Source organism: Tricharina praecox (genome assembly GCF_024521635.1).
Source record: "Tricharina praecox strain CBS 144465 chromosome Unknown BZA05scaffold_2, whole genome shotgun sequence".
Classification (NCBI taxonomy): domain Eukaryota; kingdom Fungi; phylum Ascomycota; class Pezizomycetes; order Pezizales; family Pyronemataceae; genus Tricharina; species Tricharina praecox.
Window position 1 is genome coordinate 1,786,751 of NW_026250404.1, and position 17,986 is coordinate 1,804,736.

The 17,986-nt window shown below is 54.8% G+C and overlaps 4 protein-coding genes across 4 annotated transcripts; 2 read left to right on the forward strand and 2 right to left on the reverse strand.

Moving 5' to 3' along the window:
* Positions 1 to 1,007: 1,007 nt before the first annotated feature.
* On the reverse strand, positions 1,008 to 2,423 carry BZA05DRAFT_111655 (uncharacterized protein). Its single transcript, XM_051478589.1, has 3 exons — positions 2,111 to 2,423; positions 1,365 to 2,032; positions 1,008 to 1,300 (listed from the first exon to the last, which is right to left on the reverse strand). The coding sequence occupies exons 1-3, from the start codon at positions 2,241 to 2,243 to the stop codon at positions 1,214 to 1,216; spliced, it is 888 nt and encodes a 295-aa protein (XP_051343726.1). The 5' UTR covers positions 2,244 to 2,423; the 3' UTR covers positions 1,008 to 1,213.
* Positions 2,424 to 3,284: 861 nt separating this feature from the next.
* Positions 3,285 to 4,031, reverse strand: BZA05DRAFT_321472 (ubiquitin-conjugating enzyme/RWD-like protein; the record flags this gene model as incomplete). Its single annotated transcript, XM_051480452.1, has 2 exons — positions 3,285 to 3,335; positions 3,408 to 4,031. Coding segments are annotated over 2 exons (675 nt in total), but the record flags the coding sequence as incomplete, so codon positions are not given.
* Positions 4,032 to 8,015: 3,984 nt separating this feature from the next.
* BZA05DRAFT_441265 (uncharacterized protein) lies at positions 8,016 to 15,066 on the forward strand (the record flags this gene model as incomplete). Its single annotated transcript, XM_051486650.1, has 3 exons — positions 8,016 to 8,148; positions 8,228 to 8,337; positions 8,398 to 15,066. The coding sequence occupies 3 exons, from the start codon at positions 8,016 to 8,018 to the stop codon at positions 15,064 to 15,066; spliced, it is 6,912 nt and encodes a 2,303-aa protein (XP_051343728.1).
* Positions 15,067 to 15,861: 795 nt separating this feature from the next.
* On the forward strand, positions 15,862 to 17,867 carry BZA05DRAFT_385466 (peptidyl-prolyl cis-trans isomerase 1). Its single transcript, XM_051482415.1, has 7 exons — positions 15,862 to 16,101; positions 16,181 to 16,248; positions 16,359 to 16,368; positions 16,426 to 16,579; positions 16,639 to 16,739; positions 16,804 to 16,968; positions 17,032 to 17,867. Exons 1-7 carry the CDS (start codon positions 16,038 to 16,040, stop codon positions 17,628 to 17,630), a joined length of 1,161 nt encoding a protein of 386 aa, XP_051343729.1. The 5' UTR covers positions 15,862 to 16,037; the 3' UTR covers positions 17,631 to 17,867.
* The last annotated feature ends 119 nt before the right edge of the window (positions 17,868 to 17,986 follow it).

Below are 17,986 nucleotides of genomic sequence, written 5' to 3' on the forward strand. Positions count from 1 at the left end.
GTGTAGATACCTACGTAGCTTGCTCGGTTCTACATACTCGCAATCGCAATTGTAATTGTAATTCAAAAGCGGCGGCGGGTATGTAACAATACATAGCACTGGCGTCACCGACAGTAGGTAGAGTACATAAGGCATGTAAGGCGGGATCAGGGCGGGATCAGGGCGGTACCGAGCGGAAGTGGGAACGGAGCACCAGAGCCGGCGGGGTACTGGTGGAGTCGACAGGCGAGGCGAGGAGCCTAGAACGCCATGTAACTACGCTTCGCCTCGCCTTGCAGAACCAACCAGAAATCGTTTGGTAAGTCGTTTTGCGTTATCGATATCGATATCGATTCCACAAGGACTGGCTAGGAACGATGACAAAAACACCCGTCTCTCTTCTCGTGTAAGTACCAGAGGTGGTCGCCTGCAGTGCCCAATTAATACCATTTGGAATCGAAGCATTTTCGTGCACGTGCTCAATCTCCACCCGAAGAGACGGGGTTTTTGGCACTACACAAAAATGAATCGGCAAGACGACGACAATGGCTGAGTGTGAATGGATGATTCCTTGAGTCTTCATTACCCAGCACTCGCTTCACCCGCCCTCTTCCACATATCACATTCATCACCTCTCCACCTCCGCCTTCTCCCTCTCCATCCCATCAGTCCCATTCATCTTCTCCCCCCTCCCACGCTCCTCCACCGCAGCCCCACAACTCCGACTTCCCAAGTCCAAGTCCAAGCCCAACCCAATTCCAAGCCCGAGCCAAAGTCCAAGCCCGCGCCCGAGCCCAAGTCCCCTCCCCCTCGCACCCATTAACAACCAGCGCAGTCCGGCACCGTTCTTCGCGGCGAAGCCTTCTCTGCTGCCGCGTACATTGCACGCTTCGTCATCAGCGGGATGGAGGATTCTCCCAAGGGCTGCGTATGCGATGGGCAGCACATTGTGATGTACCGTATGGGGCGAGTGTGGAGAGGGGGAAATGGGTGGAGGAAAATGGACTGTGGGAGGCTGGGTATAAGTATGATTTGGACGGGATGTGGTGGGGTTGGTGATGGTGATGGCCTTTGTTATGGCATTGTACGGGTGTGCAGTGTGAGCTTGAAGCTTGAAGCTTGGACTTGCGGTACCAAGTATTCATTGAGTCTCGCACTGTCTCAATGGGACGAACAACATATCTTCAAGAAAGAAAGAAAGAAAGATCCATGCGCATTCCCCACCTTCACCGCTCTACTCCACATCATTCAGCCTCGAAAACCCCTCCGCAGTCGGCTGCAGCCAGTTCTTCTCGTCGTACTTGTTTTCTCCCTCGATGACCTGTGTCGGTCAGCTCTCTTCCAAGCAGCAGTGGTTTGTGGAGGGGAGGGGTGGGGGTACTCACGTGAAAAGTATAGATAAACCTACTCCCCATGCCCGTATTCCTCTCGCTCTTATGCAGAACATTCCCATGAATAAGCACGAGACTCCCCCTCTCCACCGGTCCGAGTACAAACGTCTCATCCTCCTCGCTCCACTCCCCCGCGCTCTGCACATCCTCAAACCCGGTCCCCCCGCCCTCCATCCTCACAAACCTCTTCTTCACCTCACACCTCCTATGACTCCCCGGCGCAAAACTCAGACACCCATTGCTCTCCGTACAATCCTCGAGTGCATACCAAAACCCCACCGCACTCGGCGGGTTTGTGTATAGGAACGTGGAGTCCTGATGACTCGGCACGGCGCCGCCAATCTCTGGCTGTTTACAGATGACCATACTCTGCAGGACTCTCGGGTCGCTGAAGCCTAGGTCCCGCGCGATCGCAAGGTTGCCGCGCGTTAGTGTTGCAGACCGGAATGCGGGAGATAAGAGGTGCAGCCCGTGCCCGATCTTGTTGATCGCCCGCGTCTTGGGCTTGAGGAGAACGCCTGAGGAGGAGAACGCGGCGGTCTCGAAGAAAAAACGGATCTGGTCGTGGGACGTGAGGAAGTAGTTGTCGCCGACGTGCGCGCTGGAGGAGGCGTCGTCGCCAGTGGTGAATTTGGTCATCGGGTGGCCGTCGAGCGAGAAGTCTAGGGGGTGTGGGTTTAGCTGCCGGTGCAGTCGGGGGAGGGGGGAGGGGGGAGGGAGGGGAGGGGGAGGGAAAGCACCTTCGAGCAGCTGGTGGGACTCGCGCAGCAGCTCGTCCACCGTCTCTGGCGAGAGCGCATTGGGAATGATGAGGTATCCGTTCTCGGCCCAGAAGTCGCGTTGCTCGGTTGTGAGGCCTTCTGTTGATGCCATGGTTGAGCGAGCTTGTTTGTTTGTGGAGGAGATGTGACGGAGGAGATGTGGCGGTGTGAAGCTTGTTGGCTTTGCGGAATGAGGTCTCGACGTAGATGTAGATATAGGTAGATCCGGACCCGCACCTGCGCGACGATAAGCGGCGGGGTACCTGGTAGGGAGCTGGGAGCTCGCTTATCGTGGTACAGACTAGGTACTCTACATACATACGACGTGATGAACCGTGACGACGTGTTGCAGGGACGAAATGAGCAATATCAACATCATGTGTATCTCATCGGATGTCACTCAGGATAAGATTGACTTGCTCATGTACATTACACTCAAAAATCACTGCATCCATCCCACGTCAAGAAGTAGCGGCAATAGGAGTAATAGGTACTATTGGTAAAGGTACAATACAAACATCAATTGCAAGTCAAGAGGTATCGTTCAATCTTCCGGACCTGACTCCAAAATGGAAGAAAGCCCGAAAAGTAGGTACATACGCCATTCCAACATCTCAGCCCTAAACGGGAAGTCCAAACAAAGGAAAAGGAAAAGCAAAACAAAAAACAACATCCAAACACCACCAATGGGAAAACAAGACGCGTATACAACGCGCCCGGAACGCCACCCAAACCAACCCGACAAAGGAAAATGAATCTGCAAGGTGTTCACGCGCGGGAACTGAAAAAATCGTGCCAACAAGCGGGGGTACTCGGCGTGTAACGAGTATTTGTGGGCTCAGAATCTCTTCAAGCCCACTTTTGGAGCCGACTTCTTCGCCGCTGGTTTTGCGCTGGTCGTGATGGCTTTTTTGGTCATGCCGAGCGCGGCGGGGGCGGAGGTGGAGGTGACTGGCCGAGATCTGGTCTTGACCGAAGAGGCCTTGCGTGTGAGGCCAGGGTTCGCGCCTTTCTGGACCTTGGGCGATTTTCTTCCGGACTCTATTGGTGCGTCATTGCTCGCGGCGCCCTTCTCGTTCTCGTCCGCGGGGACGGTGGTGGTAGGCTCCTCCTCTCGCGAACGTTTGGTACCAGGCGGCGAGATCGGGCGTGGCCGCGCCGTAACGACGTTTTCCTTTCCCGAGTCGCCGCCGTCTGAATCCGACTCGTGGCCGTCCGATCGCTTGGGCGACACCGCGCGTCGGATCTTCCTGCGGACGGTAGTGGTTGTGGTGACTGTGGACTTCGAGGGCTTGCGCTTGTGCTTCGTCTGTTTGAGCGCGGTGTTGGAGCCACTCGAGCTGGCGACAAGCTTCTTCGGGGAAGACGGCAACGGCAGCGCGTCCCCATCGCTTCCGGCCCCGTCACGCAGCCGCGTCTCTTCGACATCTTTCTTGAGCTTTTCCGGAATCGCCGCGTGCACCTCCGTCATCAATCGCGCATGACGCGCGAATGCCTCATAGTCGTCCAGGAGCAGCTTGCCGGCGGCCTCATTGAGCGAACTGGTCGGGTTGGGAAACACCAACAGACACCGGATGGTGACAAGGACGTCGTGGAGAGTCAGCTTCGGGTTCCAGTCTCGCTTTAGGGTGTCGACGCAGACATCGCCGGTGCGGCCATCCACGTTGGGATGGAAGATCTTGGTTGTGAAGTTCGCCTTCGGTGGGTCCTGTGGATAGGTTGGAGGAATCCGCAGAGAGATGTGGAAGACACCAGACTCGAATGGGGTCCCGGTAGGTCCAACTAGATAGATGGACAATCCGGTGAGGTCGTCAGAGGAGTCGCCAGCGAAGAAGTAGTCCGAGGGCGGCGTGTTGCTGATCATGGCGTGATCCTGAGCCAGACGACGACGTTGTGAAGCCATAGTGAGCGCGTAGTGGGTCGAAGAACCTCAGTAGAAGTGTAGAGGAGGCGGTGTGATGATTGGGAGGTATACGAGGGGCACTGATTGGGATAAAGGTCGTGGGGGTATTTGAAGGTAGGCTTTGTGGAGCACTACTAGTCGTGGTTATCGGAAAGCGTTCAATGTTTGTTTACTTTGGGCCGAGAAACGATCTAGCCGCATTCAGAATAGAAAGGCGCGTTCAGAGCCCTGCACGTGTTTCTTCTCTCGCCGCGTTGGGAGCGCGTCAAGCCATGCCCTAGTCTGGGTTGGGAAGAGGACTGCTGAGAATCTCGGGGATGAGGAAAACTGAGCATTTCAAAACTGATTTGATGTACCTATTGATTTTGAGGATGCGAATGGTAGCGAGAGCAAACCGTATGCAGTCTGTCTGTCTGCCTATCAGACCGTTCAGGATACTATTGAATATCGAAAATCCAGGGATGACTAATGCAGCATCGAAATTCGAGGGCGGAGAGCGGGCGGTGAACTGGGCGGAATGTACTTGTAGGGTGGGGTGGTGCCCAGCAGAACGGCATCAACGTGCATCACTGGCAGCTGCAGTCCCTGGCACTTAGTAATCACGAAACAGACAAAATATTCCCCGGAATTCAACTCCAGGACCCCCGGGATCACTCGGACAGGTAGATGCCTGGTCCGATAGCAGCTTTGAAACAACATGAAGCACCGGTAGCCGCCGGGCAGTGACAACCTTCGACCACGGGAATGTCAAGTCGCCGCGGCTAATACACTCACCGCGGCTACCGTCTTCCGCCAGATCACAGACATATCTCCGCCAAACCTGGGGGCCAGCACGCTGAGTCTGAAAGGGACTCAAAGTAAGTTGAATCGTTCACGCCTATCGACGTATCTGATACCTGCGCCGCTCCATTCCGATTCTCACTCACCCAAGGCAGTGCTCTGGGTATCCAAACATCATGGCCCTCTCGACTGGCTTCCACTCGCCAGACCTCCACTTTCTCCGTTCGCCAGGGCTCCGCCCGTTCGGCTAGATTCCAAGTCCAAGTCATGCCGTCTGCGGTATGGTTCCGGAGGTGAACCGTGCTTGTGAATGAGAAGAATGAAACTCGGCAGGTTCGTGGTTGTATTAAGCAATGGAAGACCTGATCTGCGGCTATGATGTGATGTCGTGGGGGGCACGTGCAAACGGAACTGCTCCCAAAGTGATCCGGGGTTATCTACGCTCCGTGTCTGGACCCCGGAAGCCCCGAACACGAGCCATTCATTCGCCGAGTTGCAGCCCGATGCATCCGCCGAGCAGCCGCCGTCCCCGCTGTGCACTTATGCAGTCGACTCCCTGTCCGGACGCGGAATAGTGTGGTTACATGTTCGCTACCTCGATTCCAACACCGAGCCGCCTAACATGCAGATGCCAGGCATCGAGAGGAGGTGGCCGACCAATTGGGCAATGGCCAGTGCAGGAGGGGATCAGCCAAGATATGGATCGATGTGTTGTCAACAGCAAATTGCTCGCAGAGCCGTTTCTGTGAGACCTGTGTCAAAATTTGCAGACGGTGGGGGAACAGAAGGTGAAAGACGTGTCGAGCAAGGCGACAAGAGGAAGGCGTCTTGTATTTATGGCTTTGGTCCAGCGTCTCAAAGGGCAGCTATTCGGATGGCGATGCTTCGCTCTGCTTTGGCGAGTGGACTTGTCTAGGACCGCTCTAGCCTCGATGGTGATCAAAGATGAGGAAGAGGCAGCCAACGACAGTCGAGATCGCATGCCACACCTCCTCCGCCTCCCACGCACGCATGTCCGCAGGCCTCCGTCCATCGTCACGTGCATGCATGTCATCTCTCTCTGCCATGTTGCGACGTGTTCCTCTGTTCTGGTGGTGGTGGTGGTGGGGAGGCAGTTGCAGCTGCAGCGGTGGTGGTGTGCGGAGTTCGGTTTCTGTGCTCGGATGAGGAATCATCCTTACCCAAAGCGGATGTGGCCCGAAGCAGAAGTGGTGCAGCCCGAACGAGTTAGGGACTAGCCGGACCGGCCAATTGGGCGGCCAGGGATGGCGCCCAAGTGTCGGGAGTCCTAGCAGGCAAGAACACAGCACAGGTAGGAGAGGCAGGGGGGGCAGGCTGGCAGACAGGGGGGGAAACCGGGGGAGGGCAGAATATCTGAAGAAGACCACCAGCACTCACATTAATTATCATCCTCGCAAACCCATCGCTCTGCCGCTTGCTTGTCGCTGTTGCTGTCGCTGTTGCTGTTGCTATTGCTGCCGTTGCCGCTGCCGCTGCTCTCCACACACACCGGCCAGGACGGAAAGAAGACCTTCGACTTCGAACCCTCGAGCCTTCCCTTCTCTCTTTCCCTTCTTCCTCTTCTTCGTGGAATTCCTCACGATACGCCTACTTGCTCTCCCTTCCTTCGGAGTTCCCTTCTTCTTGTGTTCGCTTTGATGCTTGATATAGCAAGCCCAGCCTGACACGGACGCAAACCAGACGAGCCTGTCGTACTGAACTGATCCTCGTTGCTGCTGAGCCCTGTACTCCTCCTGTGCTCCTTGCCCTCTCCGCCCTGCCTTCTCTTCTGTGTGAGAAGCCAAGCTCCTCGACGTCTTCTCCTCTGCCAATAGGTTGCCACCTTTGTGTTCGCGCTCTCTTCTCACTGGTGCAGAGCTGATTTTCGCTGTCAATCCCTTGTAGAGTGTAATAGGCCGTATATACTTGTTCTGCCTCCACACCCTCACCCCTCGAGCAAATATAAAGGGGGCTACCACATGGGAAATTGAGGAACCAATTTCCTGACTACCACCGCAACCATCTCGACCGCTAAGCACGTTGCCTTCATCACTGAATAACTCGGTCGTGGTGTTGTCGCCGTCGTCGTCCTCGCCGTCGTCGTCCTCGCCCTCCTCCGAGTACCTCCCATCGAACCCCTCCCCGCCGCCGCAGCTACCGTCTTCGCCACCCGCCCCGGAGCACGAATATCAGTGGCCGTCAGAGGAGCAGCTCCCTCATTCACCCCACCCCGAGCTCGCCCCAGCCATTGTAGGTGGGCTTTCACAGTCCTGGTCGTCACCGTCGTCGTCCTCGTCATCCACCACCGCTACTGTCTCGAAGGTAGCGCAGAGCAGTGAACAGCAGTCGGAGGAAGGCTCGCGGTATTTTACTCCCGCTGTAAGCCTCGAGAATTCGAGCAGTCCGCGAAATCAAGTGCGACCAAGAAGTGAGAGTCCTGCATCGCTACCGCGTGTCGTCGCTGCCGCCCTACTAGGTGTTGTTGAAACGAGTGCAAGTCGAACCAGGGATCTTCAGAGAGAGACCAGGGGCCAGGTGTTGGTTCAGCGTCGTTACACGGAAGATTGGGTTCTTCGTCGTGGTTACCAGCAACACCGCCGTGCTTCTTCTAGCTGGTACTCGGAGTCCTCGCAAGATCCGGAAGAGGATACAGACAGAACCGAAGGCCACCGCCGGAACACCTCGAACGCGAAAACAATCACTCCAGCCGACTATCAGCTGCCGAGGGGTACGTTTCTGAACGTTCCGGGAACAGAGCTATCTTCGGATCGCGAATCTGCTGTCAGTGGCGCGACGGGCGTGACTGGGAGATACAGGACAGCTCCCCAATCTCTTGCCGAGTTTCCGATGGATCACATAATAGACCCCCCGGAGGTGCCCGCTCTGCCGAGTCGGTGGGCCGATCTGACACCATCCCCAATTGAAGACAAGGGGGTGAACGGGTTGAAGGGACTGCCTCCGCCGCTGCAGATGGAGTCAACACCCCAGGCTTCTCCGACAATCGGCAGCGTGAGTGCGGTCGCCAATTATCTGCTATCGGCACCAAAATCAGGGCCAACTTCTCGAACGAGTACACCGAGCTCCCGAAAATCAATGAAATGGCGGGGCCGAAATGTCGTCATTCAGATACCGGCCGATTCGATGTTCGGCTTACCCGGTGGGCGACCGGTCCCATTAAGCAGGGAGGAAGTTGAAAAGAAGATGAAGGGGTGGGTAGACAAAGGCTATGATATCAGCATAGGGGGCCAAGGTGCTTGCAAAGACGTTTTTCCAGAAGAGCGGAGAAGCAAGGTTGAAGCGAGCGAGGTGTTTATCAGCATTCCCGACCCAAGAGGTATGTTTATCTTGACCAAACGTGGCACACGTGGATCACCGCTACCGTCCGAAAGCGCGCCTTGCTAATGGATGCGCAGAATGGGACGCATATGTGGACACGTTGCGAGAAGAAAAGCTGAGGGCGCTCGGAGTGATACCTGACGATGGTCCATTAACACACTCAGGGTCCGGAGGAGAAACGCCTTTGGTAATTGACGCTTTCATCCACCATATGAGTTGCTAGTCATGGTGCTAACATGCTCTTCAGTCTCTTATGCAGAGTCCCGCACAACATGCCATGAATATGTTCTCCCCGCCATCACTGACCGCATCAGCAATGAGCAATCCTCATTCGATGCATCCGCATGGGCCTTTCAATCCATTTTCTCCCATATCGATCCCGGCGAACGGCACCCCCGTGCCATCACTGATGTCGCCTGGTGGTCAACCAGCTCATCTTGCGTTCCACCTGCCCCGCCAGTCAATATCGGCAACCCCGTCGAACCAAAACGATTGGGACCCGTACTCGGGGATGTATACCCCTCCAATCCAGCAGCATACTCCCCCGAATATGAACGGATCTGGCGGCTGGGCTCCTTTTACTATGCGCAACGGCTCTCCCGGAATGATGAATATGCCAATGCACGGCCATTCGGGCAGCCAGTTTAACCTCGGAGGATACCCTATGCCAATGGAGAGCCCAATGGGGGATCCTTATGTTCCCCACCACGGGCTCGTTGGCCAGGAGCGCTTCCATCACCAACAGATGCGTCGTGGTTCGCCATTGGCGCATGTTAGACACCCGGTCCAGCCAGAGCCAGCACCAGAAGCGCCATTGTACCCAGGACTCGCAATCATCGATGCTCCTGTACCTAAGCATCGCCATCAGCTCAGCGTCACACTTCAAAAAGAGTTCGAGAACACCGAGGCTTACCAGCTAGAAGAGGCAAGGCGGGCAAAAGAAGGCATCAAAGAGCCCGAAGCCGATGGGTTTGCGACAAATCCCGTTTCACCAGTGCCAGTTCAATTTCCCCCACAACCGGACATGCCGAACGTCGAGATGGATGTGCACAATGGACCCGAGCTGGCTTCGAATCCTGATGACGATGTGATGTCTGACGTTGAGGCGGAGAAGCAGAATAACATCCACGAAGCTCATGTCCGCGGCGGCAGTGTCGAGTACCCGCAGGGCCCCTACAATGTCGATTTGGCTCCCCTGCATCCGTCATATGTACCCCAGACACAGTTCCCCGTTCCACACAGCCGCGAGCAGTCGCTTTCTCAGATGCAGCACGAGCATGAGACTATAGATCCCATTCAGAACTCCGCAATGTCGATGATGATGATAGGCGAGGGCATGGGTGGTGGAAATCGCAACCCGGTGGCAGCCATTCACGACGAACTCCTCAGCGAGGATGGCCGGACCAACATCTCGGATATCGTCACCAACCCTAGCGAGCCCTCAAGTCCTGAGCGTAGGTTCTCGAACACAGCCAGCCACGCACACCATATGTCAAACACCAGTGCTACGTGGACTGCAGACCATACCAAGAATGCCTTGTCGAATTCGTCGGCCACGAAGCCAAAATTCAACGTCAACGCAGCCGAGTTCAAATTTGAGCCTTCCTTCAATTTTGTTCCCAAGGGCAATGCATTCACCCCTACAAGTCAGATGGCCCCGGTCACCTCTCCAGAGAGTCATACCAGGGATCACAGCTCTGGCTCAACCGGTGGTTTCGGTGGTTTCGGCGCCGGATCAAACGCCAGTACCTTCCGTCCGAGCTTGGGTAACACTAGTGCCTACGCCTCGATCTTCGAGAAAGGCGCCGCTGCATTCAGCCCCAATGCTCCGGAGTTCACACCGTCTTTCGCACAGGCCACGCCGCCGGCACTGCCGCCGGCGTCGCCGCCTCACCAAGCTGCTGAACCTATATTCACCGAAGTCGTTCGACAGCCTCCTATGAAGAAGGCCATTCCCATTGTCCGACCACCCAGTCGCGAGTCGGAGGCTGGAGATGATAGGAGGGATAGTATATCAACAGAGAGCCGCAAGAGGGTCAAGCATGAGCCTACCAAGAGTATTGTTAATGAAACCGAGGACTCTTTCGCCGAGTCTTTGTCGCCGCTATCACAGAATGATATGGACAACATGGTCGAACTTGCAGAGCTGGAAGACCTAGAGGAACCTTCCGACCATGACAGCGAGAGCGAAAATGAAGATGACCTGGACGACGAGGATGATGAAGGTGAACAGCTAATGAAGGCACCCCTGGAGGAAGTTTTGGGATCCTTCACGCCCTTCGAGTTCCGGAGCACGAATGATGCCGAATCGTTTGCCAACGCTACGCCTATGAATGATTATGAGCGCCCCGTCCCGAGGTCAAATGGCCCCGAGCGTGAGATTCTTTCGCCTGATGAGGCGTACATCGCTATCACCGCTCAGACTCCATCGCCATCGCCTTCACCGCAGCCTTTCAAGTTCTCCGCTAGCCCATCACTCAAACCGACTGGCCAAGATTTCAACTTCGAGTTCCCTTCGGCAGCCACACCCCCCAAGAAGTCGTATGGTATCGTCGAGTCCCGATATGCGCATACGCCGTCGCCTCCTCCTTCCGAGCCAGCGCCCTCTCCACCTATGCCCAACAGTCCGTTCTTGCCGCCCAGACCCGCAACACCATATACTGGAGATGTTGATCCGGAGAAAACGGAAGTCGACAGACCAATGCCAACTGACGCAGAGTTGAACGAGGTCATCCAATACATGGACGAGACTAATGTCGTCTACCTCGAGCAACCCTCCGAACAATCGGAAGACGATGAGGATGCAGAGGGTGAGGAAGTTAGCGACGAGGATGCTAGTCACCAAGGCACCATCTCCTGGCAACGAAATGCCAACACCAGCAGGCCTTTCATGCCAATGTCCGATGAGCAGACCCCGATAAAGCAGAGTAAACGCCTTCACAGTGCTGGACCTAGTCCGAGTCCGCGTCGTGCCGACATTACGTACCGTCACCGTGCCTCCTCATTCTCCCCCGACGAGCCAATTCCGGCTCACGCACTCGGTGGCAATCCCTCTGCCCCTCCCCAAGAAATCAGAGCCGCAGACAGTGATTGGGATGATATGCTCTCGGATGAACACGGTGGAAAGCTGCGCCCGCAAAGCCGTTTGTTCTTTGACGCACACGTCGAGGAACTCGTGGGTGGACTGTTCCAGCGCAGACTCGACCCAGTCATCAGTGCTCTTGCGACTATCAATGATACACTGACCGCAATGTCCGCCTTCAGCTCGACTAGGAGTCTCGGCGAGTACGCTACTAGTGACGCCGACGACGAGGAAGAAGACGATACCGAGGATCTCGTGCCGCATAAAACTCCGCGGGATAGAAAACTTCAGAAGATCAAGGCGGCGTTGTCCGAGGTGTTGTTGGCTCAGCGGAGTGGAGGTGCAATCTCCGAGCAGAATCTTGAGGCGATCAAGGATGCGGTTGTTAATAGCAGCATTCAAAGCCATGACTTTGCTGAGGTCAAGTCTGCCATTGCCGACATGCTTGAAAAGGCTGCCGGCCACGAGGACTTGTCCGAGGTGAAGACTACCCTGGGGGATATTGCCGCAAGGGTTGCACAAAGCGCCGAATTGGTCGACCTTAAAGCCACCGTTTCCGCGGCTGCTCGGGAAACCGCTCAGGCTTGCGCCACGGCCCTGCAGGGTACCGCTAAATCCCAGGATATGGCTGCTGTCAGGGAGAGTGTGGTGACGCTGAGAGATACTGTTCGCGATGCCGTTGATGAAATCGTGACCAATGTTAGCGACAGGGTTGACGATACGAAGTTCGCGCTTCAGGACGTCCTGATGCGAGCCGCTCAACGCAGCGATATTGCAGAAGTCAAGGCCGCCATCGCCAACTCGATGAACAACGCTGCTCGGAAGGAAGACCTTATTCCTCTACACAACGTTCTTGCCGAAACATTCTCGAAATCTGCAAAGACGGATGAACTCGTCGAGTTGAACCGTATCTTGGTCGAGATCATGAACACTGTGACAAGCAATGACATTGGGCCGACACATCTCGAGATTCTTCGCCTCAAGCAGGAGAACGATCAGTTTGGCCCTCTGCTGCATGAGGTGCTTCGGCTCACTCAGGACTTCTCGGCAAACATGGAGTTCCACCAGGAGGCCCAGCAGGAAACCGCCAAGGAGGGTCAAGCCACGCTCTCTACCCGTATCAGCGAGGTCTACTCTGCCGTACGGGAGATGACAACGTTCGTTCAATCCAGTGCTTCCAAGGGTGACATGCGCCGCAACCTTGCGGAGCAAGGACAGAAGGAGGATGCCGCAATAATTAAGATGTCAATCGCAGAGACCAAACTGCACATCCAGGAGCTCGCAAGGGTGCAGCCCACTCTCGAGGATTTCCACTCGGTTGTTGATAAGGTCACCACCAATCAACCAAAGATTGACGAATTCAAGTCAGCAATGGCGGAAGCCGTTGCTGCTACAGTCCCGGGCTTGGACGATATCAAGAAAAGTCTTCGAGACATCATCAAAGAAGACCCTACTGGAGTTGCAGAATTTAAGAGGGCGGCCGAGGAGGACCGGCAGCGCAATGTGGAGGAGTTCCGGACGGTGGTCAACCAGGCTTCTTTGAACAACCCTTGGTCTCAACCATCTCTGGATGATTTCCGGGCCCTCATGGAAGATGTCATTTCCAAGCAGCAGATGTTTATTCCCCTCAACTTTGACAGCCCCGAGGACAGCGATTCCAAGGAGAATTTGAAGTTGAAGATTGAGGCCTTGGAGAGGGATGTTGCGCTCTTCCAGAAGCGTGGTGACGAGGAGGTGGAGAGGAAGCGACAGTGGCAGGAGAAGACGATTGAGCTGGAGACGAAACTCAAGCTTGCCGAGGAAGAGGCAGCCAAGCACCGTGAGGTGGCCGAAGAGAAGGACCGTCGTCTGAAAGCCTCCGACGAGAAACGACACCAGACGCTCACATCGGCCCAGATGCGGAGTGCACTGCTCGAGGGTGCACACTCATCCCTTCAAAAGTCCAACGGTGAGCTCGCGGCAAAGAATGCTGAGCTCGAGGGAGCTATGCGGGAAGCACAGACGAGTGAGGAGAAGCACCGAGGATGGAATCTGCAGTTGGAGAACGAGAATAAGGAGCTGAGGAGAGCCATCGAAGCCCTGAAGTCAGAAACGGAGGAAAGTATCAAAGTCCGAGAATCCTTCCGTTCGAAGTTTGACAGAGTTCAGGAGGACATGCGTCGCCTGTCATTGGAAATCGGACAAGAGCAGGGCAAATGGAGAAAGACCCAGGAGGAGCAGAAAGCTCGAACCGAAGTCCTCGAAGCAAAACTGGCCGCCGAGATAAGCAGAAGCCAGGGGCTCGAGGGAGAGGTCCGGCGACTTGAGGTCGAGGAGAAGGAATCCATTCGACTCAGGATCGAGACCGAACAACTGCACAGGGCCACTGTCAAGGCCGAGGAACTAATTACCGAGCTGAGACACGAATCCATCGAGAATCAATCCCGCATTGCTCAGCTCACCCATGAGGTTGCCCAAGCCCGCGAATCTGCCGGAGATGAGGTGAGCAGGGTTAGGTCAACTCTCTACCAAGAGATGGATGTTGTCAATGTCGAGTTGTCTTCCGTCCGGAAAGCTTTGGAGACGGAGGTTGAGAAGGGTCGGGCTGAGAAGGAGAGGTTGGAGCGCCTATTGGAAGAAACACAAATTTCCAACGCAGCTGCACTCCAACAGGTCGTGCAAGAGAAGGCTAAGGCCCTGGAGGAGGCGGCAGAGTCTAAGGCGGCAGCACTCGAGGACCAGCATCGTAAGAACGAACGTCAGCTTGATGATGAACGGAGCCAACACGAACGGGCGTACCGCATCGTCACAGAAGACGCTGAGCGTGATCAATACTTCCTGCAAGAGCGACTCACCATTGCTCAATCCGAGACCAAGAACCTCCGCGACCACATCAACAGCTTGCAGATCCAGGTCAGGACGCTCAACGAGAACTTCAAGATCGCCAATGTTGCTGCTCAAGCGGCCGCCCAGGCTGCAACTACGGTTAGAGAGATGACAGCACCAAATGTTTCCGACGAGCGTGCTCTTCGCGAGTCGGTACATGTCCTCCAGAACCAACTCCAGCAACGCGAGACTCGCATCGACCAGCTAGAAAGCGAGCTTGCTGATGTCAACATCAACAGCTCGAAGCTGAAGGAGATCGAGGGTCAGCTCAACATGTACCGTGAACTGCTCGACCTCCGCATTGACGACCTCGAGGAGATTATCCACACGTGCAACCTCCCGCATCTCGACCGGGGCAGCCTTCGGGATGCCGCCACGCGGCTAAGGGCGAGCTTGGAGATGCAGCTTCATGAGAAAGAGCGTGCCATGGGCATTACCAAGCCCGAAGAAGAAAATACGTTGGCTAGTGTTTCGCATGCTGCCGCGAAGCTTCCCGGCGTAGCTTCGGCTGCCTGGCAGACGTGGAAGAATCGGGGAAGGACCTCTGGTGATGTCACGCCTAGGGACACACCGCCTTCGTCAGTACCTTCTCGACCAACATCCGCCGCTAGTGGGTTCTTGAACGGTATCCTGGCTCCTCCCAGTAATACCCTGACCGGAGCTCGAAGGTTTGGTGCTGGGTTCGGCCGCAGCAACGCACCTGCCGATGTCCCTTCAGCAACACCGAGGGCTCCGCCGACTGTGAGAGCGATGGAAAAGCGGTCCACTCCCTACACCGGTCGACGACCAATAGGTTCTTCGCCAGGACCATCAAATGCACTCTTTCGCAAGGACAACTACGATGCGGACGCGGACAGTAGCGTGTTGAGCGGAGAGTTCTACGACGACGATGGGGACAATGCTACCGAGACTGGAGACGACCACGGTGATATGGAACCCTTCGGAATGAGCCCGTACACGCGGCATTGAACATAAAGATTGATTGATTGATTGAGTGTTGGGATGGGGGTTTCCTTTTTTTTATTTTTATTCTGCTCTTTTTTTTCCTATTTGGGGGCGATTGGGTGTCTAGAATGTGGATTAATTGGGCGTCTTTATCTTCGTTGTTTTTTACTCTCTGATTATTATTTTCCCTTCTCGTTTATTATTCTCCCTTCTCGTATGTTTTTGTTCTTTGTTCACGTTTTCAGTGTTTGGTTGAGTACTTCTCTCCTTTGTGTATCTGCCTCGCTTTTTCTTCTATTTATGAGCATTAATACGTCTGGCGGGGGTTGAAGAGGGGATTTCATTTGTTCACTTAATGTGCTTTTCTCTTTCTTTTTGAAGACTTAGGGCGGAGTTCACCAAAAACTGCTGTTGAGATTATATGGATGGTTGTGAAACCGGAAACATTGTTGTTTTTTTATTTTTTTATATACCCTTCAACGGTGCAATCGGATTGGCGGCCTCGTTTTTTTTCCCTTTTCTATTTGCTTCTTTTAGGTATGAATTTCTGTAATGTTCTCATGTCAATAATTTACAATACGTTTTCTCGGGTATCATACGATGGAATAAGAGGATTCTTCACAGTTGGATAAAAGCGGAGTTGCTACGTACGGCTGGGATCACCATAATGTAGTGCCATAAGGCTGCTGCTGCTGCGGAGTTGATGCCGTTGGGGCTCGATTTAGGGCGGCAACGGTTCTGCTGCCTGTTTAGAGGCACGACCGTCGACCGGCAAGCCTCTGGTTTTATCGAGAACCTTCTGTGCATTCTTGGCTGGTCCCGTGAAGCAACTTCCCGTCGCTGCTAGTTAGCCTTGTAGTCCACCCGCCCTCATCCTCCTCCTCCTCCTCCTCCTCCTCCTCCTCCAGACCTCCTACACCTTCGACAATATCTTAATTTCTGCGACAACCCCACCTCCTCAACCATCACCGCCGAATACACATACAAGAAACGCCATGGCTGACGACGCTCCCGCTGCTGTTGCTCCCGATGTTGCTCCCGCGGAGACTACTGCTCCTAGTAAGTGTTAACGCGGGGTAGTGGGGTTACGTCCAGAGCCGCACGTACATATGATGGCTAACACCTTGTGCACGAGTAGAGCGTGCCCGTGTCTTCCTTGACATCGCTATAGGAAAGGCGAAGCCCGAGCGTGTTGCTCTCGAGTTGGTGGGTTCACTTCTTCTTCTCCTTCTTGTTCTTCTTTGTGTTCTTTGTGTTCTGTCGCGCGGGGGAGAGTGGGAGAGAGAGGTGCTAACTAACCGTGTGTGTCTGTGTAGTACAATGACAGTGAGCTTCCTGCTGCATACGAAGCACTGATATAGGAGGGTTGCTGATGGAATGTAGTCTGTCCGAAGACGGCCGAGAACTTCCGCGCGCTGTGCACTGGCGAGAAGGGAGTGGGGAAGATGGGAAAGCCGCTTCACTACAAGGATAGCACTTTCCACCGTGTCATCAAGGGCTTCATGCTGCAGGCTGGTGACTTCACGGCGGGCAACGGGTATGTCTTTCCATATTGGGGGTTGGAGCGCTGGGTTGTTGATGGGTTGTGGTGTGAAGCTCCGGCGGTGAATCCATCTACGGCGAAAAGTTCGAGGATGAGAACTTCGTGAAGAAGCACGACAAGCCGTTCTTGCTGTCGATGGCGAATGCTGGTCCTGGTAGGTGTCTCTCTTGGGAGTTTCTGGCGGGGGAGGGACAGGTATTGACAGTCGGGGCGTGCAGCTACGAATGGAAGTCAGTTCTTCATCACGACTGTTCCAACCCCGCATCTCGACGGAAAGCATGTCGTTTTTGGAGAAGTCCTCAGCGGAAAGAGTACCATCCGCAAGATTGAGGATATGCCCACCGACAACACTGACAAGCCCGGAAAGCCGGTTGTCATCGTTAGTGAGTTGCCTTGCCTTGATGAGGACCAAAGGATTGGTTGTGTGAATTGCTGACCATGGATAGACTGCGGTGAGCTGAAGGGTCCCGACGCCGATATTGCTACTATCCGCCAGGACGACGGCACTGGTGACCAGTACGAGGACTTCCCCGCCGACGAGGACCCAGACATGGGCGGAGAGACCATCGGTCGCATCGCCAGCGAGATCAAGGACTTTGGAAATAAGGCTTTCAAGGCGGGGGATCTTGAGCTCGGCTTGGACAAGTACCAGAAGGCTCTGCGGTACCTCGGACAGTGGCCAACTCCTGAAGACAACGATCCCAAGGAGCTCTGGGGCCAGCTCCAGCAGCTGCGTTTCGTCTGCCACAACAACTCTGCCCTGCTCCACAACAAGCAGAACAACCCGCGGGGCGCGGTCGAGAGTGCCAGCAAGGCCCTCGAGATTGAAGGTATCGACGGAAAAGATAAGGCCAAAGCGTACTTCCGACGTGCCACGGCCAAGACTAGTCTCAAGGACGACGAGGGAGCGGTTGAGGATCTTGCCGAGGCTCACAAGCTGTCGCTTGAAGATGCGCTCATCGTCCAGTCGCTCGACGCGGCTAAGGCTAGGATTGCGGCGAAGAAGCAGAAGCAGAAGGCGGCGTTGAAGAATTTCTTCAGCTAGAAGAGTTTTGTGGAAACGGCGATATGGTGGTGGTGATACCATGGTGATCTAAGACCGCTGCTGTACTGTTCTTCTCTTGTCTTTCTTGTTTCTTCACAAAACGGCGATAATGGGGTTTTTTTTCTTCTTCAATTGGTGTTTTTGGGCTGGGTTACATTAGAAGCCATTTCTTCTCATTTCCATACTTACGCCTCAGTGATGCCGTGATGAATTGGACCCTGACCTTTGTTACCCGTGTTTCGTTTCCACTTTACGCGTGTAACACGGTTCGGGATAACTATCCCCGTAACTGTAGCAACGGAAAAGTAAACAAACCAATTGATTCGCCAGCGCCAGTATCCCTGCTCACACTCACA

What these genes read in the sequence shown, in the direction of transcription:
- BZA05DRAFT_111655 (XM_051478589.1), bottom strand. Translation starts at nt 2,243, where the DNA reads ATGGCATCAACAGAAGGCCTCACAACCGAGCAACGCGACTTCTGGGCC. An exon ending in GTCCCACCAGCTGCTCGAAG is followed by an intron (nt 2,033 to 2,110) that starts GTGCTTTCCCTC and finishes CACACCCCCTAG; the next exon opens with ACTTCTCGCTCGACGGCCAC. An exon ending in GGTTTATCTATACTTTTCAC is followed by an intron (nt 1,301 to 1,364) that starts GTGAGTACCCCC and finishes TGACCGACACAG; the next exon opens with GTCATCGAGGGAGAAAACAA.
- BZA05DRAFT_385466 (XM_051482415.1), top strand. Translation starts at nt 16,038, where the DNA reads ATGGCTGACGACGCTCCCGCTGCTGTTGCTCCCGATGTTGCTCCCGCG. An exon ending in GACTTCACGGCGGGCAACGG is followed by an intron (nt 16,580 to 16,638) that starts GTATGTCTTTCC and finishes TGTGGTGTGAAG; the next exon opens with CTCCGGCGGTGAATCCATCT. An exon ending in AAAGCCGGTTGTCATCGTTA is followed by an intron (nt 16,969 to 17,031) that starts GTGAGTTGCCTT and finishes GACCATGGATAG; the next exon opens with ACTGCGGTGAGCTGAAGGGT.